This window comes from Manis javanica, chromosome 10, assembly GCF_040802235.1.
Source record: "Manis javanica isolate MJ-LG chromosome 10, MJ_LKY, whole genome shotgun sequence".
Taxonomy (NCBI): Eukaryota; Metazoa; Chordata; class Mammalia; order Pholidota; family Manidae; genus Manis; species Manis javanica.
In genome coordinates this window covers 42,687,839-42,715,382 of record NC_133165.1, presented here as the reverse complement: position 1 = coordinate 42,715,382, position 27,544 = coordinate 42,687,839, and the positions used below count along the sequence as shown (strand labels likewise).

Sequence of the window (27,544 nt, the reverse complement as noted above, 5' to 3'; positions counted from 1 at the left end):
TGCAAATGGTAGAATTTTTCTTCTTATGGCTGAGTAATATTCCATTGTGTATATGTACCACATCTTCTTTATCTAGTCATCTACTGATGGACACTCAGGTTGCTTCTATTTCTTGGCTATTGTAAATACTGCTGTGATAAACATAAGGGTGCATGTGTTTTTTTCAAACTGGGCTGCTGCATTCTTAGGGTAAATTCCTAGGAGTGGAATGCCTGGGTCAAATGGTATTTCTATTTTTAGTTTTTTGAGGAACCTCCATATTGCTTTCCACAATGGTTGAACTAATTTACATTACCACCAGCAGTGTAGGAGGGTTCCCCTTTCTCCACAACCCCACCAACATTTGTTGTTCTTTGTCTTTTGGATGGTGGTGATCCTTACTGGTGTGAAGTGATATATCATTGTGGTTTTAATTTGCATTTCTCTGAAGACAAGTGATGTGGAGCATCTTTTCATGTCTGTTAGCCATCTGAATTTCTTCTTTGGAGAACTGTCTGTTCAGCTCCTCTGCCCATTTTTTAATTGAATTATTTGCTTTTTGTTTGTTGAGGTGTGTGAGCTCTTTGTATATTTTGGATGTCAACCCTTTATTATACCTGTCATTTATGAATATATTCTCCCATACTGTAGGATGCCTTTTTGTTCTATTGATAATGTCCTTTGCAGTACAGGAGCTTTTCAGCTTGACATTGTCCCACTTGTTCATTTTTGCTTCCATTTCCCTTGCCGAGGGAGATATGTTCATGAAGAAGTCGCTCATGTTTATGTACAAGAGATTTTTGCCTATGTTTTTTTCTAAGAGTTTTATGGGTTATGACTTACATTCAGGTCTTTGAACCATTTTGAATTTACTTTTGTGTATGGGGTTAGACAATGGTCCAGTTTTACCAGCACCACTTGTTGAAAAGGCTGTCATTTCCCCATTGTATGTCCATGGCTCCTTTATCATATATTAATTGACCATATATGCTTGGGTTAATGTCTGGGGTCTCTATTCTCTTCCACTGGTCTGTGGGTCTGTTCTTGTGCAGTACCAAATTGTCTTGATTACTGTGACTTTGTAGTAGAGCTTGAAGTTGGGGAGCAAGACCCCCCCTTTATTCTTCCTTCTCAGGATTGCTTTGGCTTTTTGGGGTCTTTGTTGTTTCCATATGAATTTTTGAACTATTTGTTCCAGTTTGTTGAAGAATGTTGTTGGTAATTTGATAGGGATTGCATCAAATCTGTATATGCTTTGGGCAGGATGGCCATTTTGACAATATTAATTCTTCCTAGCCAAGAGCATGGGATGAGTTTCCATTTGTTAGTGTCTTCCTTAATTTCTCTTAAGAGTGCCCTGTAGTTTTCATGGTATAGGTTTTTCACTTCCTTGGTTAGATTCATTCCTAGGTATTTTATTCTTTTTGTTGCCATTGTGAATGGGATTGTTTTCCTGATTTCTCTATTAGTTCATTGTTAGTGTATAGGAAAACCACAGATTTCTGTGTATTAATTTTGTATCCTCCAACTTTGCTGAATTCAGATATTAGTTCTGATAGTTTTGGAGTGAAATCTTTAGGGTTTTTTATGTACAATATCATGTCATCTGCAAATAGTGACAGTTTACCTTCTTCTTTAACAATCTGGATTGCTTGTATTTCTTTGTTTTGTCTAATTATCATAACTAGGACCTCCAGTACTATGTTGAATAACAGTGGGGAGAGTAGGCATCCCTGTCCTGCTCCCAATCTCAGAGAAAAAGCTTTAAGCTTTTCGCTGTTCAGTATGATGTTGGCTGTGGGTTTATCATATATGGCCTTTATTATGTTGAGGTACTTGCCCTCTATACCTATTTTTCTGAGAGTTTTTATCATGAATGGATGTTGAATTTTGTTGAATGCTTTTTCAGCATCTATGGAGATGATCATGTGGTTTTTGTCCTTTTTATGTGGTGGATGATGTCAATGGATTTTCGAATGTTGTACCATCCTTGCATCCCTGAGATAAATCCCACTTGGTTATGGTGTATGATCCTTTTGATGTATTTTTGAATTTGGTTTGCTAATATTTTTTTGAGTATTTTTGCATCTTCATTCATCAGGGATATTGGTCTGTAATTTTCTTTTTTAGTGGGGTCTTTGCCTGGTTTTGGTATTAGGATGATGTTGGCTTCATAGAATGAGTTTGGGAGTATTCCCTCCTCTTCTATTGTTTGGAAAACTTTAAGGAGAATGGGTATTATGTCTTCTCTGTATGTCTGATAAAATTCTGAGGTAAGTCCACCTGGCCCGGGGGTTTTGTTCTTGGGTAGTTTTTTGATTACCACTTCAAGTTCCTTGCTGGTGACTGGTTTGTTTAGACTTTGTGTTTCTTCCTTGGTCAGTCTTGGCAGGTTGTATTTTTCTAGGAAGTTGTCCGTTTCTTCTAGGTTTTCCATCTTGTCAGCATACTGGTTTTCATAGTATTCTCTAATGATTCTTTGTATTTCTGTGTCGTCCGTCATGATTTTTCCTTCCTCGTTTCTGATTCTTTTGATGTGTGTTGATTCTCTTTTTCTCTTAATAAATCTGGCTAGAGGCTTATCTTTTTATTTTCTCAAAGAACCAGCTCTTGGTTTCATTGATTTTTTCTATTGTTTTATTCTTCTCAGTTTTATTTATTTCTTCTCCAATCTTTACTATGTCCCTCCTTCTGCTGCCTCTGGGCCTCATTTGTTCTTTTTCCAATTTTGATGATTTTGACTTTAGACTATTCATTTGGGATTGTTCTTCCATCTTGAAATATGCCTGGATTGCTATACACTTTCCTCTTAAGACTGCTTTTGCTGCATCCCACAGAAGTTGGGGCTTTGTGTTGTTGTCATCTGTTTCCATGTATTCCTTGATCTCTATTTTAACTTGTTCATTGATCCATTGATTATTTAGGAGCATGTTGTTAAGCCTCCATGTGTTTGTGAGCCTTTCTATTTTCTTTGTACAATTTATTTCTAGTTTTATACCTTTGTGGTCTGAAAAGTTGGTTGGTAGGATTTCAATCTTTTTGAATTTACTGAGGCTCTTTTTGTGGCCTAGTATGTGGCCTATTCTGGAGAATGTTTCATGTGCACTTGAGAAGAATGTGTATCCTGTTGCTTTGGGATGTAGAGTTCTATAGTTGTCTATTAGGTCCATCTGTTCTAGTGTGTTGTTCAGTGCCTCTGTGTCCTTACTTATTTTCTGTCTGGTGGATCTATCCTTTGGTGGGAGCATGTGTTGAAGTCTCCTAAAATGAATGCTTTGCATTCTATTTCCTCCTTTAATTCCGTTACTGTTTATTTCGCACATGTTGGTGCTCTTGTATTGGGTGCATATATATTTATAATGGTTATATCCTCTTGTTGGACTGACCCCTTTATCATTATGTAATGCCCTTCTTTATCTTGTTACTTTCTTTGTTTTGAAGTCTAGTTTATCTGATACTGGCACTGTAACACCCCTTTTTTCTCCCTGTTGTTTGCATGGAATATCTTTTTCCATCCCTTGACTTTTAGTTTATGTATGTCTTTGGGTTTGAGGTGAGTCTCTTGTAAGCAGCATATAGATGGGTCTTGCTTTTTATCCATTCTATTACTCTGTGTCTTTTGATTGGTGCATTCAGTCCATTTACTTTTAGGGTGATTATTGAAAGATATGTACTTATTGCCATTTCAGGCTTAAGATTCGTGGTTACCAAAGGTTCAAGGTTAGCTTCTTTACTATCTTACTGTGTACCTTAACTTGCTTATTTCACTATTATAAACACTGTCTGATGTTTTTTTATTTCTCTCCATTCTTTTTTCTCCTCCTCCATTCTTTATATGTTGGGTGTTTTATTCTGTGCTCTTTTGTGTTTCCTTTGACTGCTTTTGTGAGTAGTTGATTATTTTTTGCTTTCAGTTAGTGTTTGGTTGTTCTGCTTTCTTTGCTGTGATTTTATTTTTTCTGGTGACATCTATTTAGCTTTAGAAGTTCCTCTAAAATACCCTGTAGAGGTGGTTTGTGGGAGGCAAATTCCCTCAACTTTTGCTTGTCTGGGAATTGTTTAATCCCTCCTTCATATTTAAATGATAATCATGCTGGACACAGTATCCTTGGTTCATGGCCCCTCTGTTTCATTGCATTGAATATATCATGCCATTCTCTTCTGGCCTGTGAGGTTTCTGTTGAGAAGTCTGATGATAGCCTGATGAGTTTTCCTTTGTAGGTGACTTTTTCCTCTCTCTGGCTGCCTCCAATACTCTGTTCTTGCCCTTGCCCTTTGCCATTTTAATTATTATGTGTCTTGGTGTTGTCCTCCTTGGGTCCCTTCTGTTGGGAGTTCTGTGTGCTTCCGTGATCTGAGTGACTATTTCCTCCCCCAGTTTGGGGAAGTTCTCAGCAATTATTTCTTCAGGGATACTTTCTATCCCTTTTTCTCTCTTCTTCTTCTTCTTCTTGTACCCCTATAATGCAGATATTGTTCCTTTTGTATTGGTCACAGTTCTCTTAATATTGTTTCATTTTTGGAGATCTTTTTATCTCTCTGCATCAGCTTCTATGCATTCCTGATTTCTGATTTCTATTCTATTAATGGCTTCTTGCATCTCATCCATTCTGCTTTTCAGTCCTTCCAGATATTGTTTTATTTCTGTAGTCTCCCTCCCTATTGTGTCAGTTAGCTCTTGCATTTTTCTCTGCAGCTCCATCAGCATGGTTACGACCTTTATTTTCAATTCTTTTTTCAGGAAGATTGGTTAGTTCTATCTACCCAGTTTCCTTCTCATGGGAGGATGTCTATGTGATTTTAGTCCGTATCAAATTCCTCTGCCTTTTCATGGCAATAGAGGTAGTTGTGGGGAGTTGGCATGTGTGTCAGCTGGGAGAACATCCCTTCTTGCTAGTTTGTGGCCTTCATCTCCTGGGAGAACGGCAACCCCTAGCGACTTTTGCTGGGCATCTGTGCGCAGATGGGGTCTCTGATTCTTGCCTGGCTGCTGTGGAGGAAGCTCCGTGCACAGTTGCTGTGGGCATGTCCCCTCTCTGGCTGCTGCTCCACTATGGTGGAGCCAGGCTGGAGGGGTAATGGGCAGGAGGCTGTTTTTCACTGAGGGACCTCCAAGATACGCTGCCACCCAGGGGGTTAGGGCGCCTGCAGTTCCCCTGGATTCCCAGCTGCTAGGCTGAGTGTGCCAGGACGCTTCCGTCCAGCTGTGAGTCCCCTGTCCCTTTAAGACTTTCAAAGAGCAGTCATTTTTCTTTTGTACCAGGGGTGCCAGCTGCGGCAACCTACTCACCGGTTTTACTGTTCCGTTTCTCTAGTATCCAGCACCCCACACACTGTGTCTGTGCTCTGGTGCGGATGGCTAGGGCTGGGTGTTTAGCAGTCCTGGGCTCCCTCTCCCTCCCTGCTCCAACTCCTCTCCTCCCACCAGGGAGCTGGGGTTGGGGTGTGGGCACTCAGGTCCTGCCTAGCTGTGGCTTGTATCTTACCCCCTTCGTGAGGTGCTGGGTTCTTGCAGGTGTAGATGTAGTCTGGCTGTTGTCCTGTATCTTCTGGTCTCTCTTTTAGGAATAGTTGTATTTGTTGTATTTTCAAAAATATATATGGTTTTGGGAGGAGATTTCTGCTGCTCTACTCATGCCGCCATCTTGGCTCCTCCCAATGATTTCTTTTGGAAATAACTGTTCTTTGAGTTCATACTTGTGAACACATTTTATCCTCACCACAATCATGTGAGCTTTACAGGTTCATGAATAGGGAGGAATTTTGCCCCAAGAGAGATCAAATTCAGAGTCTCACTTATACCTAGTTTAGATGATTTAGATAATGCCATGTGGGACTTTTGAGCTGAGAAGATTTAGAACTTGAGTTAATGCTATAATGGCTTAAGATTCTGGGGGACCTTGGGATGGACTGAGTGTATTTTGCATGAGAGACAGGCATGAATCTTGGATAGTCAGAGAGCAGAATGTAGTAGCTTGAATAATGATCCCCCAAAGACGTTCTTGTCATAATCCCCAAAACCTGTGAGTTATCTAACATGGTAAAGAAACTTTGTATGAGTAAGTTAAGGATGTTACAATGAGGCAATTATCTTGGTTTATCCAGGTGAATCTAGTGTAATCACAAGAGTCCTTTTAAAAAGGAGGCAGAAATGTCAGTCAGAAGGTGTGACAACAGAAGCAGAGGTTCAAAGATTTGAAGATGTTACACTGCTGGCCTTGAAGATGGATAAAGGAGCCAGAGCCAAGGAATGTAGGTGGCTTCTAGAAAGTGGGAATGGCAAAGAAATAGATTCTGCTGTAGTGACTCTAGAAGAGGCATGGCCCTGCTGACACTTGGTTTTGTCTCAGTAAGACCCACTTCAGACTTCTGGCCTCAGGAATTAAGAGAGAATGTTTATGCTGTTCTGAAGCACTGTGTGTGATTTGTTACAGCAGCAATAGGAAACCAATACAAGGTCCCACTGGGCTTTGGTGTAAACGGCTTAAATTATAAACAAAAAGTAAACAAGAGGAAAAGATGAAGCCAGATGGTAGCAGACCAGAAAGGAGCAGGCATACAGAGCAGCTCAATCATGTATGGGCAGCCTGGAGAAGAGCTGCAGTAGTGCTTACTCTCCCTGAGCTAGGAGAGGCTCGTTCCTTCTAGTTAGGTTAGACCACACAGGGCCAGGCTCACAGGTGGGAAGCACTATGAGGCTGATGTCAGTTAAGGAGGAATTCTTAACAGGGTTGTCTGAAAGCAGAGTTCCCACTATGATTTGGGGTGTGCCCCATTAATGGAGATGGTAGAGTATTGCTCTCTGTGTATTACAATTATTATTTTAAACTTATCTGCTGTCTGATAGACAGAAATCCCTCCCTCATTTCTGGAACTAGGTGTTAGGCATTCTCTGTATCAGTTTCTGACTATAATATGCATAAGAAGTACCTGGGGAATTTGTTAAGCTAGAAATTCTGAATCAGGTCAGTGTGGGATCCAGGTGAGTACTGGTCTGTAGCAACTTTAGGTAACAAAGGTTTAGTGATTCTTAAACTGGAGCACACATCAAAATCTCCTGAAGGACCTATTAAAACAGATGGCTGCCATGCACCCCAGAATCTGACTTAGTAGGCCTCAGTAGGGCCTGAAAGTTCACATTTTTAACAAGTTTTAAGATGATGCAGATAATGGTCAGGAACTGCATGTTCAGAACCACTGCTCAGGAAGAGTGTACCTGTGACCCACAGCTTTGACCTTTGTGGAATTTGGTGTCATGTCTCCGCTCCTGGAGTTTCAGTTCTTTAGTTTACAAAGTCTTTTCATTGCTCCTACAAAAATCACTTGGGAGAGGTTATTCATTCTTCCTTGAGTTTAGCTCATTTATCTTTGCTAATAAAACAAATTTCAGACATTTCTTATTAGGATTTTGGTGAGATTTTTGTATAGAAGCCTCTGTGTCTCTGCTGGCTCTGGAGACTCATTGCTATTAAGCACTTTCTGTGTGCCATACCTGGCCTCAGGTCCTTTGCAGAGTCAATGTGACCATCCCTCCCTTGATTGCAGCACAGGGGAGACCCCCTTTGGGACACCACCTGTCTGTGGCTCTTGCCCTTGTGGTTATACCTGGAAATTTCTCTGTACACTACTCTGTAGGGTGGAGGAGGTGTCAGCTTTGCCTGTGTATGAAACTCACCTCATGCCTGGCACTACATACTAGCTGGACTTTGCCACCAAATATACCATCCATCCCCTATAATGGTGCCTGACAGTCCAGGGAAGGGTGGGTTAAGAAGGTGAGAATGAGAGCAAGGGACACTGGAAGAAAGGGAGATGAACAGGGACTGACTGGGTTAACTAAGCCCATCAGGTCCCATCAGGGCTCCTAGGAGGCCAGCCCTGCTAAGACCCTCAAGGCAGGCAGTGGCTGTGATGCCTGAGGTGAGGGGGGGTGGGCCCCGAGTAGGGCAAAGACTCTGATAACAGCAATCCCCTCTCCTCTCTTCCCCATCAGGGCCCTGCCATCCTTGCCCAGTTTCTCCACTTCCTTGATGGCCACAGGGCCTGCTCAACAGATCCTTGAAAGCCCACTGTTGAAGGAGACAGACTGGGCAGAAAACACACAACAGCCTCCTCTCGGGCCCACTTTATTTGGGGGTGGGTGGGGAGGGCTCTAGGCCTGCTGTGCCTGCAGCAGGGCTCGCACCTGGCCAATCTGCCAGTCGACACTGGAGCGTGCTGTGCCACCCAGGGCAGCGTATTGCTCCACACTGTGCCCATAGTCCCACACGTGGCTCACATCACCTGAGAACAGGAGACTGTGGGAAAGGAAATGGTTCAGGGCAGCAGGGCCTCCTGGCCTCAGGGACCCAGGCTCACCTGTGGGGAGGCAGCAGAGGGGAGGGGCCATACCTGATGGTCTGTAGCTCCTGCAGCGACAGCTGGTTGAGGGCAACTCCCTTGGTCTCGGCCATGAACACAGCTTTCCCAGAGGCCTCGTGGGCCTGGCGGAATGGCATCTGAGGGTGCCAGGGTGGAGAGCAGCGCTGACACTGGCCCCCTCCCTCCTTGCTCTGCCTGCACCCTCCCTTACCACCCTCACCCCCACCTGGGGACTTCACCAGCCCCACTCCCTTCCCCCACAGCTGCCCCAACTTACCCCTTTGCGGACCAAGTAGTAAGCAAGGTCAGTGGCCAGCATGTCAGGACTAAGAGCCTGTGCCATGTTCTCACGGTGAATCTGGGGACCACCGGCCAGGGGAGTGGGCAGTCCTCGTGACCCTGAGGCATGATGCTGCCAGCCCCAGGCCCAAGGCCTTCCCCTTTCTGTCCCACCCTATTTTGCTCTCTCTCCATAAGCCATCTTTCCATAATCACTGATAGTGTTTAGGTGTGCTTCCAGGACTGCCTTTTGTTTCCAGAGTCCTCATCTCAGCATGCATTAGAACAACTAGGAGGGTCTAAATCACTACACCTGGGGTAGGGCCTAGGACTGCATGTCTATCAAGTTCTCAGGTGAGGCTGATGCAGATGGTCCCAGGCCACACTTGGAGAGCCACTGCTTTAGAGGCACAACTTGAACTATTTAGAAATGCAATGACATGATGATGGGGATTTGCTAATAAATAACGGGGAGACAGGTCGGGGGTAAAGACAGCTGAATCAAGAATGGCCATGAGTTGATTATTGTTGAAGCTGGGTGTTGGTATAGAGGGATTCATCATATATTGTCTCAACTGTTGTATATTGAAATTTCCCATGGTAAATGATTAATCTGGTCAGGCCAGCTGACAGGACACCTTGAGTCTAACGCACTTGTGCTCCACTGTGCAGCTTAAGTTTGTCCGTTCACTGTTCCCAGGGGCAGAAACAAGCACATACTCCCCTCCCTGCCCCAGGTGTTCTGAACCCACCCACTCTAACCTCCTTTCAAAATCACCTTCCTGGCATGCCCACCCCAGAGTTTAGCGATCTGGGGGAGAAGAGGTGTGTCTTGCCTGCAGTGTAGAGATGATGCCTGTGGCCACCTGGAGGACAGCACTCATGGTGTCTGACACTTCAAACACGGCTTCTTTGTCCTCCTGTGAGGCACATGGCAGGTAGTGAGGGCCCAGCAGCCTCACCCACTGAGGCATCCCCTCTGCCTTCCAGTGGGAACACTTAGCCCCTTGCACACCCAATACGGATGCAGAGGAGAGCTCTCAGGGCAGTCAAGGGCTGTGTGCACATGATGGGTAGTGGTAATTCTGTGGGCCTCTGCCTGGGTGTGCCCAGGGCCCTAATATGTAGTGTATATGCAGCTGGGTCCTTCACCCACCATTCCCAGCCTTGCACCTGTAAGTCCTTGTTGTAGGTGCTCGGAAGTCCCTTGAGTGTCATCAGGAGCCCAGCACACTGAGGAGAAAGTGAGGATCAGGAAGCTGGACCTCAGAGCCCACCCTGGAAGTTCCCTTAGGACCCTCTGGGTCCATCTAGAGGCCTTGCTCCAACTCCCTGCCTTGCTCACCCGCCCAAACACTCGCCCCGCCTTGCTCCGAATCAGCTCCAGGCTGTCTGGGTTTTTCTTCTGGGGCATCAGGCTGCTTCCAGTGCTGCGGACAGAAATTGTAGGGCTGACAGGGCCCCCCTGCCCCTTGGCTGGTCTCCTGGCTGGAGCAGTCAGGTCCAGAGGCACACAATCCGGGTCTGCCAAGGGCGTGGGATGGGAAAGCAGGAAGCCATGCTGGTGGGTAGAGAACTGGGGTTGGGTAGGGCGAAGCCTTACCTGTAGGCATCTGAGAGCTGCACAAAGCTGAATTCCTTGGTGCCATAGAGGATGAGATCCTCAGCCATTCTGCTGAGGTGGGTCATGCACAGCGAAGCCCAGAACAGGAACTCAGCTTGTGGAAGGAAAGGGAGAGCAGGCTCTCTGGTCCCCAGACCTCTCTTGCTCATTACCCAGCTCCAGGTACACTAGATTGGGGTGGAAGGAGGCTGGAGAGGATCTGGGGCTGGGGACAAAGGTAGCAGCACACAGTGCAGAGGACTGGCCCTGGACGACAAGCGGGCCAGCTCCGAGGACTCACCCACAAAGTCTCTCTCGCTGGTGGCATCCATGCTGTTGACAGTGATAGCCCCAAAATTCAGTTCTGGGGGAGTGGGGAAAGGGGAAGGCAATAGGGCTGTTCTGGTGGCAGAAGGAGCCTCTTCTACCCTGAGCCAGGTTGCCCAGCCACCTCCCCCTTCATCTCTTTTCAGGGAGGAGGAATGAGGAGAGGTAGGAAGTGGGGGGAAGGTTTCATACAAGCAGGAACCCTGAGTCACCCCAGCACCCTGCACCCCACCATGGGCCTTCCCTTGACTTTCTAGCCTCAGTATCCATAGGTAATAAATGAGGATTTCATCCAGACCCCTGCCTCTTTGAGTGTGTCTGCAAGTCCTGGCAGGTACTAAGGGTGATCTCCCTGGGGAGGAGGGACAGGGTGCCTCACCTGCTTGGAGCAGCTCCCGATCCACACCCAGAGGATTGCCTGCAATGGCTCCACTGTAGGGACAGGGAATTCCAGGTGACCAGGGCCCCCAGTAGGCAGGCCTCAGCATGCACCACAGACACATGCACATCCAGAGCTAAGGCCTGGTTGTTAGGGCTGCAGTGCAGTAAACGTGGGTATAGGATGCGAGTCCCCATGCTGGGGGGGTGGCAGCCGTGGGTGCTGGCTGGCTCTCTGGAGCCTCTCTGCAGAGCTCTGGCCCTGCTCTGACACATGTGCTAGCCTGGTTGTCCTCACCTTAGAGAGAGCTGGGAGTCCATGCCAGGACCCCTTCCCACCCATGGAGGAAGAGCCCTACAAGGGGAGGCTGGCTATCTGGCCTTCTATCCTCCTGTCCTTCCTGGCTCCTCCTCTTCTGTCGATCTGAGGGCCATGCTAATCATGTGGCAGCATCTGTCCCCACCCGCAGCCAGGCCCTCAGAGCGCTGCAGCCTCACTCACCTCCCCAGGGGCAGGATATTGATCCGTTTCTGCACCTCCAGCAGCCTCTCAGAGTCTCTAGTCAGTGCTACTGCATGGCTGTGGGAAGCCAGGGGACAGGAGGGTCAGGGTGGCCTGGGGCCCTGCCTTCCATCACAGCCCCTTCACAGTAACGCTGCCCCACGCCCCACACTCACCTCAGGATCCAGTGGCTCCAGCGGATGGGCTGAGCCCTCTGCAGGTGCGTGTACCCTGGGAAGAGGACATCACGTTCCCTGTGGGGGAAGATGAGAGGCAGGGGGCCTGAGGTGCTCATGAGGTTCAGGTGAGGCCTGCCTGTGACACCCAGGACCCTGCAGGGAAGAGCAGGAAGGCCTACCAGGCATCTTCCTGCAGGAGGGTCCAAGTGATCTCCTGGGGACAACACATCACAGGGAAAAGCCCCGGAAGTGGGGTAGTGTGATCCAAGGACTGTACCAGGGCTGTGGGACTTCTTGGGGGTGAGGCTTTGGCCAGAACCGAGTGTACATTACACCTTCACCTCAGGCCTCTGCAACTCGGCAGCAGATGAGCAAGGGACGAGGTACATGGTGGGGACCAGGTACATGGTGGGGACCACATGGCAGTGGGAGCTGCATTTGTGAGCTCCTGATAAGCTCCCAAGGACCCCAGAAAAGTCAAGGGCACTTAAAAATAGGCAGGGCAGAGGCAGAGGTACTGTGGGTGATGGTTCTGTTGTTTTTTTAATAAACAGCTTTATCAAGATGTGATTCACATATGATTCACCCATTTAAAGTGTACACTTTAATGTATAACCATCACTACATCAATTTTAGAACATTTTCACTACCCTAAGAAGAAACCCTGTACACATTAGCAGTCACTCTCTATTTCCCAGCACAGCCCTCCAGAGGGATGGTTCTTATGCCCTTATTTTCCCAGGTGGTGAAGTCTGTGAAACAGGGCTCACAGGGAGATGGGCAAGAGGAAATGTCAGCCTGTCTCTGACACCAAATAGGGACTTTGACACCAAAAAGCAGATCCTTAGCCAGGTCTGCAGAGAGCAAAGCCAGCCCCATTAGACATGAGGTCACAGAAGCCAAAGCTTAGGATAAGGCCAGCAGGAGGCATCCTGTGCCTCTGTCCTTTGCCAGCCATGCTAGGTGGGGGCAGGGGTGGGACAGAGGACCTGGGGCACAGGCAGGCTGAAGAGTGACTTTGGCTACCCCAGGCTTCAAGGCGTCTGCCCAGTGCCTTAGCTCCTGCCTGTGAATCCTCAGAATGTGAGCTTGCTCTGCCTGTTGAGCGAGGCTAGCATGGGAGTCGGGTACACTGCAAAAAATACCCGACTCCTGGCTGCTCTGCCTCCCTTGGTCCCCCTCTATGCCCCAGGGCCTGGACTCCCTACTCTATTCACCCCTGCCATCTGGGTCTGCCATTCAGGCTGCTGTTGCAGGGGAGAGGAGACCTGGCTGCCCTCATAGCCCTGTCTGCACCCTGGGTGTCCTCAGGAGACTCACGCCTCTGCCCGGTCCACCAGAGTTCTGATGAGCTCCCATAGAAGGGCCAAGAGTGCTGAGCAGTTCTGCCGCATCCATAGCCTGAGGTCTGTAACCACCTGGAGGGAGGAGGAGGTGGCACGCAAGAAGACATATGTATTGCTTCCCTGGGGAGTCGGGAGTACTGCTGAGCCCTAAATCTGCTGCCTGGGCTCCCCAAGGTTGGGAAGGCATGGGGGTTGGGGAGGGGGCTGGCAGCACCTGGTCATTCCGACTTCGTCCTGTGTGCAGCTTCCCCGCAGTTTCACCAATGAGCTCCTGGGAGTGGAGGGAGGCAAGGGGTCAGGGTCTGCCTGCACACAGCCCAGTAGGGTCAGCCCAGGAAGGGTGCTGTTCCCTGCCTTCCCAAGCCTGTTGTCCCCCCTTCTATCCCAGGACCCCCAGTCCTGCCCAAGTCTCTGCCATCTCGGCCGAGTCCTGCTGTTCTGAGTCCTGCCCGCACTCTGACAGTGATGAAGGGAATAGAATGGTGGTGCTTATTCTCAAAGTGGCCAGCGTGAGGAGGAGAGTGGAAGCTGAGGGGGGAGTTGGTACCTTCAGACGCCGTTCGTTGGCTGTGTGGATATCCTCATCATTGGGGTTTAGTTTGAAGGTGCCCTGGGCCCACTCCTTAGCCACCTGTAGCAGATGGCAGCAACCCCGGGGGTTAGGCGGACAGACATCAGCAGCCAAGAGCACTCTGACCCTGGTGCCACCACCCTGATCATCGGCTGTCCCTGTATAGGAGCTGTGTCCTGAGAGGGCCTCCAGGAAGAGCCTGTGTAGCTCCTGCCCCCAAGGGAGCATCCCAAACCCAGCATATCTTTGCCCATGAACCCCAGGGGCTATTAAAAGATGAAGAGAGACAGCACAGCACAAGGTTAAAGGGCACCTCTTTAGGTGTCTAAACCCCATGAGGGGAAATGACCAGCTTGGAATGACACTGCAACCTGTGCTCAGGGACTTGGTGGGAACCTGGGGCCATAAGGAGGGGCTCTAGGGTGGGCCTTGGGGTATAGAAAGTACCTTGTCCAGGCCAAGGAGTATCTGGTTCATCTCGGCCTTGGTGAGGAGCCCTGCCTTCTCCAGGCCCCGGCTGTAGGCCTTGCTGCCCTGCACATCCACCTCCCACAGGTGCCGGTCATAGGCGATAGACGAGTTGAACTTCTCCATGATGGGGTCCACTGCACCCACAAATCGGCCACCCCACAGTTTACCGCTCTGGCCAGGAGAGCAGGAGCAATTAATCTCCTCCCTGTCCTCCAGAACAGAGTCTCTCTTAAAGGGCCCTCAGGAGAGTTCTCATTTCTGATGGCGGTGGGAGCCAGCAGGAAGGACCACTCTCACTGGATGGAGAAGGAAACTGAGGCTCAGAGAGGGACAAGAACATGCCCAAAGTCACTCTGGGAATGAGTGTGGGAACGTGGCTGAACACTGAAGTTAGGGTTTTTTACCACCACACGACACTGCTCCAGGAGGATGGTGGCTGGGTTGAAGGCATCCCTGAGACCACAGCAGAACTTCTGGGACCTTTCCTGGCACTGACCAAGGTAAGAAGTCACTCTGAAATCCAGAGTCACTGGCTAACACATACTGCATCCTCACTGTGTGCCAGGCATCATTCTAATTGCTTAGTATGCAAGGAGAGAAACCCTCTGAAGTAGGTACCAATACTGTCCTGCTACAAACAGGGGGACACCAAAGCACAGAGCAGTTATGCAGCTTGCCCTTGCTGGGGGCAGTAAAGCCAGAACTGCAGTCTAGCAGTTTGAAGTCAGAGCCCCATGCTCTAAAGCCCATATTCCACCAGGGACTCTCTACTGGCTCTGGTCTCCTACACTTTGCTGCAGGAACAGCCAAAGAGGTACCTGAAGGTCCCCTCAGGCTCAAGATACCTGCATTTCTCCCCCATGACTTGAGGCGGGGCCTAAAAATCCAAACCCCAGGACTCCTTTTGGAGAGTGCACCAGACACATCTGTTGTCACTGGCCTTCTAGGAGGCCACTAGTTGACCCTCTGCCCTCCAGAGACCATGGGTAAAGGGCTTGGACAGAAGTACCTCTGTTTTGAAAGAGGGCATAGGCCAAGGCATGGGACAGATGGCAGAGGGAGTGCAGTCAGAGTGCCCAGAGTGCCAAGGATGGGGAAGAGTGTGCAGAAGTGACTTCACTGGCATTTTTTCTGTGGAGAGGGGGTTTATAATGGCCACTGAGAACATATGTCCTCCTCTGTCACCCTGCAAAGTCCCAGACCTCTGTTAGTCACCTAACTGTGGGCATGTTGGACCTTTCTAAGCCTCAAAGTTGTTCCTATATTAAATAGGGATGATATAGCACCTGACAGAATGGTTGTGAGCATTCAATTAGATAAAACTTGAATATGCACATAGCACAGTGCCTGGCACTCAGTCAATTCTAGGTATTACTAAAGGAGGGGCTGAGGGCTGCCAGGGCCAGGGTGTGCCTTCGCTCCACTCCTGGGTGCTGTGTGCATGATGGGGGCCTTCACCTCCACCATGCTGTGAGCTGACCCCTTAGTGTCCAGCAGCCTTGGCTGCCACTGGACTCTGCCCTACAGAAGCAGCCTCCACCCACTTCTGCATTTTCAGCCTGGTCTGTCCCTTACCCCTCTGCTGCCTCACAAAGCCTAGATTTCCAGTGAAGTACCACATGAGACCCTGGTCCTGTACAGAGAGTCAGGGCCAGCCTGCCCCTCAGCCAGGGGCCTGGCACCACCTTCCCCAGGGGGCCCTGGACTCCCTGCCTGGGTTTGTTAGTAATAACAACAACTACTTAATAAGTGAGGCTGCAGCCAAACCAGTTAGTGCCAACCACAAGATGGCCTGTGGCAAGCAGAGGTCACCTGGTGCTCTGGTCTCCTGAAGGCAGCCCAATCTGCATTGGAGCCATGCTCCCACCCCACTGGCAGGCTTCAGAGGACCCCAGGACAATGTCAGAATGCAGTACCACCACCTGGGCACTGAGAAGAGGAGGAAGCCCAGTGTGGGAGGATAAGGCACTACTCCAAGCCAGCGCACATCTGAGCTAGAATGATCCCTTTGGGGCATGGGGCAAGGGCACCGGGATGGGCTAGGATGAGTGAATGCATAAAGGAAACACTGATGTTGTTAATGCTAGTATCATTAGCCACCATTTATTGAGCACCTACTATTGCATGGCCCTGTGCTAGGCATTCTACATGTTCTTACATTCTCCTATGAGGTGGCACTGTTACCCCTATTTAAAAAATGAGGAAAGAGTTCAGGGAGGCCCAGTGACCGCTTCAGAAACCAAGTCTGTTTGGTGGCAAAGTCCAGGCCCTGCCCCCAGGCTTCCACATGACCCAAAAGCTAGCAGGACAGGCATTATTTATCGGGAGAGAGGAAGTGACTTGTCAGTCACTGAGGGCCAAAAGGGACTGGAACCCAGACCTCCTGCTTCATAGGCCAGGGGTTCCCTTCATTGGCAACAAGCAAGCAGCCCCTTTTACCTGAAGGGTGCAAAGCAACAACCTCAGGGTCCGATACCTTACAGAGGGAGGCAGACAGCTATTATTATCCCCATTTGACAGATACATCAAGGAGGCCCAAGAAAAGGAACCTGTGCTTCAGACTCCTGCCACTCAATGGTGGGAAGAGAACCCAGGAATCCACCATCTCTAAGGAAGAGAAGCCAGTGAGACAGGAAGCCATGGGGCACTGGGACCACCGGGCATGGTCCACCTGGCCCTTTCCACAGGCCTGAGTCACATGGACTCTGCTGCACAAAGACAATTGCTGCTGCAGGAGAAGTGGCACAGGGTGGGGACTGAAAGGAGGACTTGTGGAAAGTAGAAATGAAGAGGGGAGAGGGTTGATTGAGTGAGCAGCACCTTTCCCACCCGGGCAGGGTGCACTGTCAAGTACGTCGTCAGGTCAGGTCAGGGCCACCTTCTCCGGCAGCACACAGGCCGCCTGGGAAGGGAAAGACAGGGGAGAGTGGCAGTGCAGGGGGCACCGGGAAGTCCGGGGAAGGACCGCTTCCGGGCTCCGGCAGGTGCTCAGTAGGTACGCCGCGCCTGGAGCCAGAGAGCACACTTACTAGGGCTGCTGGCAGCAGGCATGGCACAGGGAGATCAGTGTGCAGGTCGCGGCCCTGGCTGGCCCCCAGGGAGCCCCTCCCCCTCGTTTGGGGGCTCGGAGGACCTGCGTCTCCGAGGTCCCACTCACCTCCGATGCCATGTTGGGCGGTTCCTTGTTGTTTGGGATCCTCGGTCCTCCGGGTCTGAAAAACAAGACGGGACTGAAGATCTCTGCGCCCGGGCGGGGTTCCCCGGGTAGGGCTGGTTCCGAGCTAGGACACCGCGCGCGGCCCAGAGCAGCCTGTCGCGAGGCGGACGTGGGCAGCGCCCAGCGTGAGCGTTATGGTCCGTGGCGTCTCTGCTCCGCCCGCTCCGCGCGTCCCACCCGTCCCGCCGCGCTCACTCACCACGTCTGGCCGCGCGGTCAGTCCCTCCGCCAGCCCCGCGTTGGCTCTCTTCTGCCCCGAGAGCGTCAGCCGCCCTGCTCTGTCCCCGCCTCCTGGCGGCGGCCGCGACGCTCCCAGGCGGCCGGGAAAGGTGGGCGTTGCCTCCGCCCTCCAACCCCGGCTGTGGGCGGGGCCGTGTCCCGCACTGCTTCGGGCTGAGGGACTCCAGGACCGGGATAGGGGACCACGGAGGTGGTTCCTGGGCTACAGGGCCCACGACAGCTGGCTGAGCCCCGCGCTGGAGACCCGGACTGCGGGTAAAGCCGAAGACACCTGGCCGGGCCTGGCGAGCTCACAAGATAGAGAAGGAGGAATGGCATGCTCCACCGTTCACTTACTCAAAAAAACCCATCTTTCTATGCACCAGGTACAGAGTGAGACACTGAAGAAAACGAGCCAAGAAATGATGCCCTCCCCAAGATGCTCTAACAAAGCGTGGGCGAGGGCAAGGTGTGTGGGGAGCACGGAGGGCAGCATGGAGGGGGGCGTTTATCTTGGGGGTACTCAGGAAAGAGTTCCTTGACATGATTAATTAATTATTCAACAACACTGTCAAACTGTGTTCTAGGCGCTGAGGGTACAGTCTCAAATTTCTGCCCTGGAAAGGGCTTCTGGTGGAAATGGCCCCTGAGTTGGGTATTGGAAGATACATGAGAGGGAGTCAGCTCGGTGAAGAAGGGAATTTGAACATTCCCTGCAAATGGAGCATCCCAGGCAAAGTCCTGGAGGTCAGAATGTGAATGGCCAACCTGTAGAACTGGAAACTTGCCCAGCGTCTATAACAAAAGGTAAAGGGTTCCTGGAGGGGAGGAGGGGTGGGAGACTGAGTTTGGCAAGGTTGTGAAGGGCTTTGAATGCCGAGGGAGAGTTTGATGTTGGTCCCGTAGGTCATAAGGACTCAACAGGTTTTAAAATCTGGGGAGCCATTTTTTGTTTGTTTGTTTAGAAAGATAAATCTGGCAACGGTTTTGAGGTTAGAATGGAGCGGGGAAGAGGCCAATGGCTGGGATGGCTTGTGGAATGAAGGTTTTTAGCCCTCATTACAGAGTGGAATTACTTGGAGTTCCTCGAATGCATCAGGCTGTTTCAAGCCTTTTTGAATGCTCTTCCCTGTGTCTGGAATGCCCTTCTCTCACTGTTTTGTGATTCCCATTTGTCCATCAGTATTCTAGCTAAGCATCATCAATGTTGAGGCAACTCTGAGCTCATCCAGGTTTCCAACTCTGGGCTCCTGTGGGATCTTGTAGGAACATCTAGCAGTCTTTGTCTGAACTGGGAGTGGTGTAGCTGTAGTTTCTGGGTCTTCTTTCCCACCCAGCTGTGAGCTTGGAAGCAAGCCCCATCCACCTTTTTCTTTGTGACCCCCAGCCCTCTCTTCTCTTCTCCCACAGAAGCCCCAGAACTGGACCACAGCAGCCACTAGGTGGATGAAGAAGCCCATGAGACCAGCTATGAGCCAAGTGGCCCTGAAAAAACTAAGCATTGTGGCAGGTCCCTGGGATCTACCTTCTAGTGTCTGAAGTGACGTCCCTTGGAGGCCAAGTGTGAAAGCCAGTGGTACTCTATAAACATGAGGTTACATTCCTAAATATCCAACAACATACTGAGGCCAAACCCTCTGGCAAATGAATGGAGGCTGGAAAAGGAGTGGGTGAAGGTATTTGAGAGCAGGGCTGTAACAATACCTAACGTGGTAGTTCATGAGGCACCAGGCTCTGCAGTAAGCCTTCACATGATTGATCTCATTTCATCTTCACAACAGTCCTATTTGCAGATGAAAACACAAAAGCTGCAAGGGAACTTCAGGGGTTACAGGATGTGCCCGTGTTAGAAGGGGACAGTCTGGCTGCCCACACTGTATCACATGGCAGAAGAGAGACTGTCACTCCAGGTTTGCTTGCAGCAAATAGCAAGCATGGCCTGTGCCAAGGCCACTGCAAGATTGGGGATGGGAACTCAGGAGAAGGAGGAAGACAAGGAGTCAGCATAAAGACTTGTGAAAAGAGAAGCCCAATGAAAGGAGTCTACAGCCAAAGCGGTGACAGTAGACTCTTAAGTGAATGGGTCCCATGATCTTAAGGCAATGTCCTGGGCATTAAAGACTCATGGGAGCCAAGTTCATTGAAAAACTGAGGCCCCTGAACAAAACCTCAGTGAGGCTGAGAGAGGCTCAGAGAATTGTGCCTGCCAGTGGCCAGTCTGTTACTGGTGCAGGGAAGATGGGCAGGAGGGAGAGGCCATCTCTAGTCACCAGAAGGACACCCTCCACTACCTTTAGCCCATAGAGAGCTCAGAATAGAGCTTGAGGGTGACTATCTCAGGCCTTCAAGAGGCAACATTCAGCCCAAACAACATCTAGCTGTCCTGCCCCAGTGGGAGGTTTAGGTGGACCCCACAGCGTGGGAGCATGACTGAAAGGAAGACTAGATTTGGGGCCACTGTGGAAAGCAGTTGCAGTTTCCTCATTCTCAAGGACCTCTTTAATCACTATCAGACTCTTCCCCTTCAGACTGCCAGGATAGATGGGTCCTCTGAGGTTTTGGGACTGGTATTCATCCATTCCCATGGAATTGCTAGGGTTGCTTGAATCCTATAAAGCAACAGAAATAGTAGCTGGGATTATATCAAATTTTCAAGCCTTATTAAATGACAGGTGCCCAAATTCATTGCCAGAAGGCCCAGACTACAAGAAAGGCTAATGAAATTCTTTAAGCTGAAGGAAAATGACATCAGATGGAAGCTTGGGTCTATAGGAAGGAATAAAGAATACTGGAAAAGGCAACTGTACATAAAAGACTTTTTTCTCTCAATTTCTTTAAAGACAAATTACTATTTAAATAAAAAACAATAACAATATGTTGTTTTATCATGAAGTAGAGGAAGATCACAATGGAATTACAGTGTTGTAAGGTTCTTACATTATACATGAAGAGGGCAAAACATGTAAGTTAAATATTGTAATCCTTAGAGTAACTACCAAAAAAAAAGGTACTTCTAAAAACCCAATAGAGGAGATAATATGGGATATTAAAATATTCTCAGTCCAAATAGAGGATGCAAATAAAGGACACAAGTACAGATAGAAAAAATAGCAAGATGATAGACTTAAATAACTATGTCAAGAATTACATTAATTGTAAATGATTAAATATTTTAATTAAAGGCAGAGATTGTCAGAACGCATAAAAACGTAATATCCAAAGGTATGCTATCTACGAAAACTCACTTAAAATATAAAGACACACATCGGGAGCCAAGACGGCGGCGTGAGTAGAGCAGTGGAAATCTCCTCCCAAAAACACATAGAGCTATGAAAATATAACAAAGAAAAATCTTCCTAAAATAGAGACCACAGGACACAGGACAACATCCAGACCACATCCACACCTGCAAGAACCCAGCGCCTTGTGAAGGGGGTAAGATACAAGCCCCAGCCCGGCGGGACCCGAGCGCCCCTCCCCCCGGCTCCCGGCGGGTGGAGAGAAACCGGAGCAGTTTTTTTTTTTGGCGAGCGCTTTTTGGAAGCCTTAGAGGGACGGGCCCCCGTTGCTGGGGAGGCAGGGTGGCGGGACTGGTGAGGAGGTGCCTGGGAACGGCGCCGGAGGACAAAGAATATCCCGCGTTTCTCCCTGCGAGACCTGGGGGCGGGTGCCTGAGACCGGTGCCTGAGGACGGAGGAGGTCGCGCGTTTTTCCCCTTTTTTTTTTTTCTCTTTTTGGCAAGCGCTTTTTGGAAGCCTTGAAGGGACGGGGACCCCAGTGCTAGGGAGGCACGGTGGCGGGACTGGTGAGCGGGTGGCTGGGACCGGCGCCTGAGGACAAAGAATATCCCCCATTTTTCCCTGCGGGACCGGTGGGCGGGTGCCTGAGACCGGCACTTGAGGACAGAGGAAATCGCGCGTTTTTCCCCTTTTTTTTTTCTCTTTTCTGCGAGTGCTTTTTGGAAGCCTAAAAGGGACAGGGACCCCGGTGCTAGGGAGGCAGGGCGGCGGGACTGGTGAGCGGGTGCCTGGGACGGGCACCTGAGGACAAAGAATATCCCGCATTTTTCCCTGTGGGACCGGTGGGTGGGTGCCTGAGACCAGCACCTGAGGACGGAAGAAATCGCGCGTTTTTCCCCTTTTTTTTCTCTCTTTTTGCCAAGTGCTTTTTGGAAGCCTTGAAGGGACAGGGACCCCGGTGCTAGGGAGGCAGGGCGGCGGGACTGGTGAGCGGGTGCGTGGGACCAGTGCCTGAGGACCAAGAATATTGAGCGTTCCTTCCCTGCGGGACCGGTGGGTGGGTGCTTTTTGGAAGCCTTGAAAGGACAGGGACCCTGGTGCTAGGGAGACAGGGCAGCAGGACCAGTGCGCGGGTGCCTGGGACCGGCACCTGAGGAAAAAAAAAAAAATCGCGTGTTTTTTCTTTTTTTTTTCCTTTCTGTTCCCTCTCTCATTGTTGCTGTTGTTGTTTTGGTTTGGAGAGTGCTTTTTGGAAATCTTAAAGGGGCAGGACAGGTCACTTAGACCAGAAGCAGGGAATCTGGGGATCTCTGGGCACTCTAACCCCCTGGGCAGCAGGGAGCACAGAGGCCCCTTACGGAGATAAATAGTCTCCTGGCTGCTCCCCCTCTAACGGGGCTCCACCATTTTGGAGGAACAGCCCCAGCCAGGCCAAGCCCACAGCAACAGTGGAGATAAACCCCAAAGCAACTGGGCAGGAAGCAGAAGCCCTGTCTGCGCACAGATGCCCAGCACAAGCCACTAGAGGTCGCTATTCTCCCAGGAAAAGGCTACAAACCAACAAGAAGGGAAGCTCTTCCAGCGGTCACTTGTACCAGCTCTGCAGACTATCTCTATCACCATGAAAAGGCAAAACTACAGGCAGACAAAGATCACAGAGACAACACCTGAGAAGGAGACAGACCTAACTAGTCCTCCTGAAAAAGAATTCAAAATAAAAATCATGAACATGCTGACAGAGATGCAGAAAAAAATGCAAGAGCAATGGGATGAGATGCAGAGAAAAATGCAAGAGCAGTGGGATGAGATGCAGAGAAAAATGCAAGAGCAGTGGGATGAAGTCCGGAAGGAGATCACAGATGTCAGGAAAGAGATCACAGAAGTGAAACAATCCCTGGAAGGATTTATAAGCAGAATGGATAAGATGCAAGAGGCCATTGAAGGAATAGAAGCCAGAGAACAGGAACGTATAGAAGCTGACATAGAGAGAGATAAAAGGATCTCCAGGAATGAAACAACACTAAGAGAAATATGTGACCAATACAAAAGGAAAAACATTCGTATTATAGGGATACCAGAAGAGGAAGAAAGAGGAAAAGGGATAGAAAGTGTCTTTGAAGAAATAATTGCTGAAAACTTCCCCAAACTGGGGGAGGAAATAATCGAACAGACCATGGAATTATACAGAACCCCCAACAGAAAGGATCCAAGGAGGACAACACCAAGACACATAATAATTAAAATGGCAAGGATCAAGGACAAGGAAAGAGTTTTAAAGGCAGCTAGAGAGAAAAAGGTCACCTATAAAGGAAAACCAATCAGGCTAACATCAGACTTCTCAACAGAAACCCTACAGGCCAGAAGAGAATGGCATGATATACTTAATGCAATGAAACAGAAGGGCCTTGAACCAAGGATACTGTATCCAGCACGACTATCATTTAAATATGATGGTGGGATCAAACAATTCCCAGACAAGCAAAAGCTGAGGGAATTTGCTTCCCACAAACCACCTCTACAGGGCATCCTACAGGGACTGCTCTAGATGGGAGCACCCCTAAAAAGAGCACAGAACAAAACACACAACATATGAAGAAGGGAGGAGGAGGAATAAGAAGGGAGAGAAGAAAAGACTCTCCAGACAGTGTATATAACAGCTCAATAAGCGAGCTAAGTTAGGCAGTAAGATACTAAAGAAGCTAACCTTGAACCTTTGGTAACCACGAATCTAAAGCCTGCAATGGCAATAAGTACATATCTTTCAATAGTCACCCTAAATGTAAATGGACTTAATGCACCAATCAAAAGACATAGAGTAATAGAATGGATAAAAAAGCAAGACCCATCTATATGCTGCTTACAAGAAACTCACCTTAAACCCAAAGATAAGCATAGACTAAAAGTCAAGGGATGGAAAAACATATTTCAGGCAAACAACAGTGAGAAGAAAGCAGGGGTTGCAGTACTAATATCAGACAAAATAGACTTCAAAACAAAGAAAGTAACAAGAGATAAAGAAGGCCACTACATAATGATAAAGGGCTTAGTCCAACAAGAGGATATAACCATTCTAAATATATATGCACCCAATACAGGAGCACCAGCATATGTGAAGCAAATACTAACAGAACTAAAGAGGGAAATAGACTGCAATGCATTCATTGTAGGAGACTTCAACACACCACTCACCCCAAAGGATAGATCCACCGGGCAGAAAATAAGTAAAGACACACAGGCACTGAACAACACACTAGAACAGATGGACCTAATAGACATCTATAGAACTTTACATCCAAAAGCAACAGGATATACATTCTTCTCAAGTGCACATGGAACATTCTCCAGAATAGACCACATACTAGCTCACAAAAAGAGCCTCAGTAAATTCCAAAATATTGAAATTCTACCAACCAATTTTTCAGACCACAAAGGTATGAAAGTAGAAATAAATTCTACAAAGAAAACAAAAAGGCTCACAAACACATGGAGGCTTAACAACATGCTACTAAATAATCAATGGATCAATGAACAAATCAAAATAGAGATCAAGGAATATATAGAAACAAATGACAACAACAACACTAAGCCCCAACTTCTGTGGGATGCAGCGAAAGCAGTCTTAAGAGGAAAGTATATAGCAATCCAGGCACACTTGAAGAAGGAAGAACAATCCCAAATGAATAGTCTAACATCACAATTATTAAAACTGGAAAAAGAAGAACAAATGAGGCCTAAAGTCAGCAGAAGGAGGGACATAATAAAGATCAGAGAAGAAATAAACAAAATTGAGAAGAATAAAACAATAGCAAAAATCAACGAAACCAAGAGCTGGTTCTTTGAGAAAATAAACAAAATAGATAAGCCTCTAGCCCAACTTATTAAGAGAAAAAGAGAGTCAACACAAATCAACATAATCAGAAATGAGAATGGAAAAATCACGACAGACTCCACAGAAATACAAAGAATTATTAAAGACTACTATGAAAACCTATATGCCAACAAGCTGGAAAACCTAGAAGAAATGGACGACTTCCTAGAAAAATACAACCTCCCAAGACTGACCAAGGAAGAAACACAAAAGTTAAACAAACCAATTACAAGCAAAGAAATTGAAACAGTAATCAAAAAACTACCCAAGAACAAAACCCCGGGGCCGGACGGATTTACCTCGGAATTTTATCAGACACACAGAGAAGACATAATACCCATTCTCCTTAAAGTGTTCCACAAAATAGAAGAAGAGGGAATACTCCCAAACTCATTCTATGAGGCCAACATCACCCTAATACCAAAACCAGGCAAAGACCCCACCAAAAAAGAAAATTACAGACCAATATCCCTGATGAACGTAGATGCAAAAATACTCAATAAAATATTAGCAAACAGAATTCAACAGTATATCAAAAGGATCATACACCATGACCAAGTGGGGTTCATCCCAGGGATGCAAGGATGGTACAACATTCGAAAATCCATCAACATCATCCACCACATCAACAAAAAGAAAGACAAAAACCACATGATCATCTCCATAGATGCTGAAAAAGCATTTGACAAAATTCAACATCCATTCATGATAAAAACTCTCAGCAAAATGGGAATAGAGGGCAAGTACCTCAACATAATAAAGGCCATATATGATAAACCCACAGCCAGCATTATACTGAACAGCGAGAAGCTGAAAGCATTTCCACTGAGATCGGGAACCAGACAGGGATGCCCACTCTCCCCACTGTTATTTAACATAGTACTGGAGGTCCTAGCCACGGCAATCAGACAAAACAAAGAAACACAAGGAATCCAGATTGGTAAAGAAGAAGTTAAACTGTCACTATTTGCAGATGATATGATACTGTACATAAAAAACCCTAAAGACTCCACTCCAAAACTACTAGAACTGATATCGGAATACAGCAAAGTTGCAGGATACAAAATCAACACACAGAAATCTGTAGCTTTCCTATACACTAACAACGAATCAATAGAAAGAGAAATCAGGAAAACAATTCCATTCACCATTGCATCAAAAAGAATAAAATACCTAGGAATAAACCTAACCAAGGAAGTGAAAGACTTATACTCTGAAAACTACAAGTCACTCTTAAGAGAAATTAAAGGGGACACTAATAAATGGAAACTCATCCCATGCTCATGGCTAGGAAGAATTAATATCGTCAAAATGGCCATCCTGCCGAAAGCAATATACAAATTTGATGCAATCCCTCTCAAATTACCAGCAACATTCTTCAATGAATTGGAACAAATAATTCAAAAATTCATATGGAAACACCAAAGACCCCGAATAGCCAAAGCAATCCTGAAAAAGAAGAATAAAGTAGGGGGGATCTCACTCCCCAACTTCAAGCTCTACTACAAAGCCATAGTAATCAAGACAATTTGGTACTGGCACAAGAACAGAGCCACAGACCAGTGGAACAGATTAGAGACCCCAGAAATTAACCCAAACATATATGGTCAATTAATATTTGATAAAGGAGCCATGGACATACAATGGCAAAATGACAGTCTCTTCAACAGATGGTGCTGGCAAAACTGGACAGCTACATGTAGGAGAATGAAACTGGACCATTGTCTAACCCCATATACAAAGGTAAACTCAAAATGGATCAAAGACCTGAATGTAAGTCACGAAACCATTAAACTCTTGGAAAAAAACATAGGCAAAAACCTCTTAGACATAAACATGAGTGATCTCTTCTTGAACATATCTCCCCGGGCAAGGAAAACAACAGCAAAAATGAGCAAGTGGGACTACATTAAGCTGAAAAGCTTCTGTACAGCGAAAGACACCATCAATAGAACAAAAAGGAACCCTACAGTATGGGAGAATATATTTCAAAATGACAGATCTGATAAAGGCTTGACGTCCAGAATATATAAAGAGCTCACACGCCTCAACAAACAAAAAACAAATAACCCAATTAAAAAATGGGCAGAGGAACTGAACAGACAGTTCTCCAAAAAAGAAATACAGATGGCCAAGAGACACATGAAAAGATGCTCCACATCGCTAATTATCAGAGAAATGCAAATTAAAACTACAATGAGGTATCACCTCACACCAGTAAGGATAGCTGCCATCCAAAAGACAAACAACAACAAATGTTGGCGAGGCTGTGGAGAAAGGGGAACCCTCCTACACTGCTGGTGGGAATGTAAATTAGTTCAACCATTGTGGAAAGCAGTATGGAGGTGCATCAAAATGCTCAAAACAGACCTACCATTTGACCCAGGAATTCCACTCCTAGGAATTTACCCTAAGAACGCAGCAATCAAGTTTGAGAAAGACAGATGCACTCCTATGTTTATCGCAGCACTATTTACAATAGCCAAGAATTGGAAGCAACCTAAATGTCCATCTGTAGATGAATGGATAAAGAAGATGTGGTACATATACACAATGGAATACTACTCAGCCATAAGAAGTGGAAAAATCCAACCATTTGCAGCAACATGGATGGAGCTGGAGAGTATTATGCTCAGTGAAATAAGCCAAGTGGAGAAAGAGAAATACCAAATGATTTCACTCATCTGAGGAGTATAGGAACAAAGGAAAAACTGAAGGAACAAAACAGCAGCAGAATTACAGAACCCAAAAATGGACTAACAGAAGATCAAGGCCTAGCTTGGATACCCAGAAAATGAACTAAGATACGATATGAGGAGGAGCTTCCGGCATCAGCACTCTCTGGAGGACTCGTGCCGGGGGATGATCATCAAAAAGCCTCCACAGGGATCCGGACGATGCTGCGGTTGTGGCTGCATCCAGCCCACCATCTCCTGGACTTGCCATAAGAAGGAGGAGGGAGATGTCTAGGCTGGCATGTGCATACAGTGAGACAACGAATTTGA

At 47.7% G+C, this 27,544-nt stretch overlaps 1 protein-coding gene and 1 long non-coding RNA gene across 5 annotated transcripts; one reads left to right on the top strand and one right to left on the bottom strand.

The window, feature by feature from the left end:
* Positions 1 to 8,088: 8,088 nt before the first annotated feature.
* ASL (argininosuccinate lyase) lies at positions 8,089 to 17,549 on the bottom strand. 3 transcript variants are annotated; one of them, XM_017668678.3, is made up of 17 exons: positions 17,413 to 17,549; positions 17,154 to 17,208; positions 13,973 to 14,167; positions 13,502 to 13,585; positions 13,169 to 13,225; positions 12,929 to 13,026; positions 11,606 to 11,683; positions 11,430 to 11,507; positions 10,929 to 10,981; positions 10,524 to 10,586; positions 10,223 to 10,337; positions 9,965 to 10,049; positions 9,793 to 9,852; positions 9,456 to 9,539; positions 8,618 to 8,698; positions 8,371 to 8,477; positions 8,089 to 8,276 (listed from the first exon to the last, which is right to left on the bottom strand). In XM_017668678.3, exons 2-17 carry the CDS (start codon positions 17,163 to 17,165, stop codon positions 8,132 to 8,134), a joined length of 1,395 nt encoding a protein of 464 aa, XP_017524167.1. In that variant the 5' UTR covers positions 17,166 to 17,208; positions 17,413 to 17,549; the 3' UTR covers positions 8,089 to 8,131. The 3 variants fall into 3 exon arrangements, with proteins under 3 accessions (XP_017524167.1, XP_036858893.1, XP_036858892.1); XM_037002998.2 differs by lacking the exon at positions 13,973 to 14,167; XM_037002997.2 differs by lacking the exons at positions 17,154 to 17,208; positions 17,413 to 17,549 and adding an exon at positions 16,817 to 16,898.
* A 60-nt stretch (positions 17,550 to 17,609) lies between these two features.
* LOC108402261 (uncharacterized) lies at positions 17,610 to 20,689 on the top strand. Of its 2 annotated transcripts, none has more exons than XR_001854397.3 (3): positions 17,610 to 17,818; positions 18,020 to 18,239; positions 18,843 to 20,689. It is a non-coding gene; the product is annotated as an uncharacterized lncRNA (long non-coding RNA). The 2 variants fall into 2 exon arrangements; XR_012122220.1 differs by having other exon boundaries at positions 17,610 to 17,901.
* Positions 20,690 to 27,544: the final 6,855 nt, after the last annotated feature.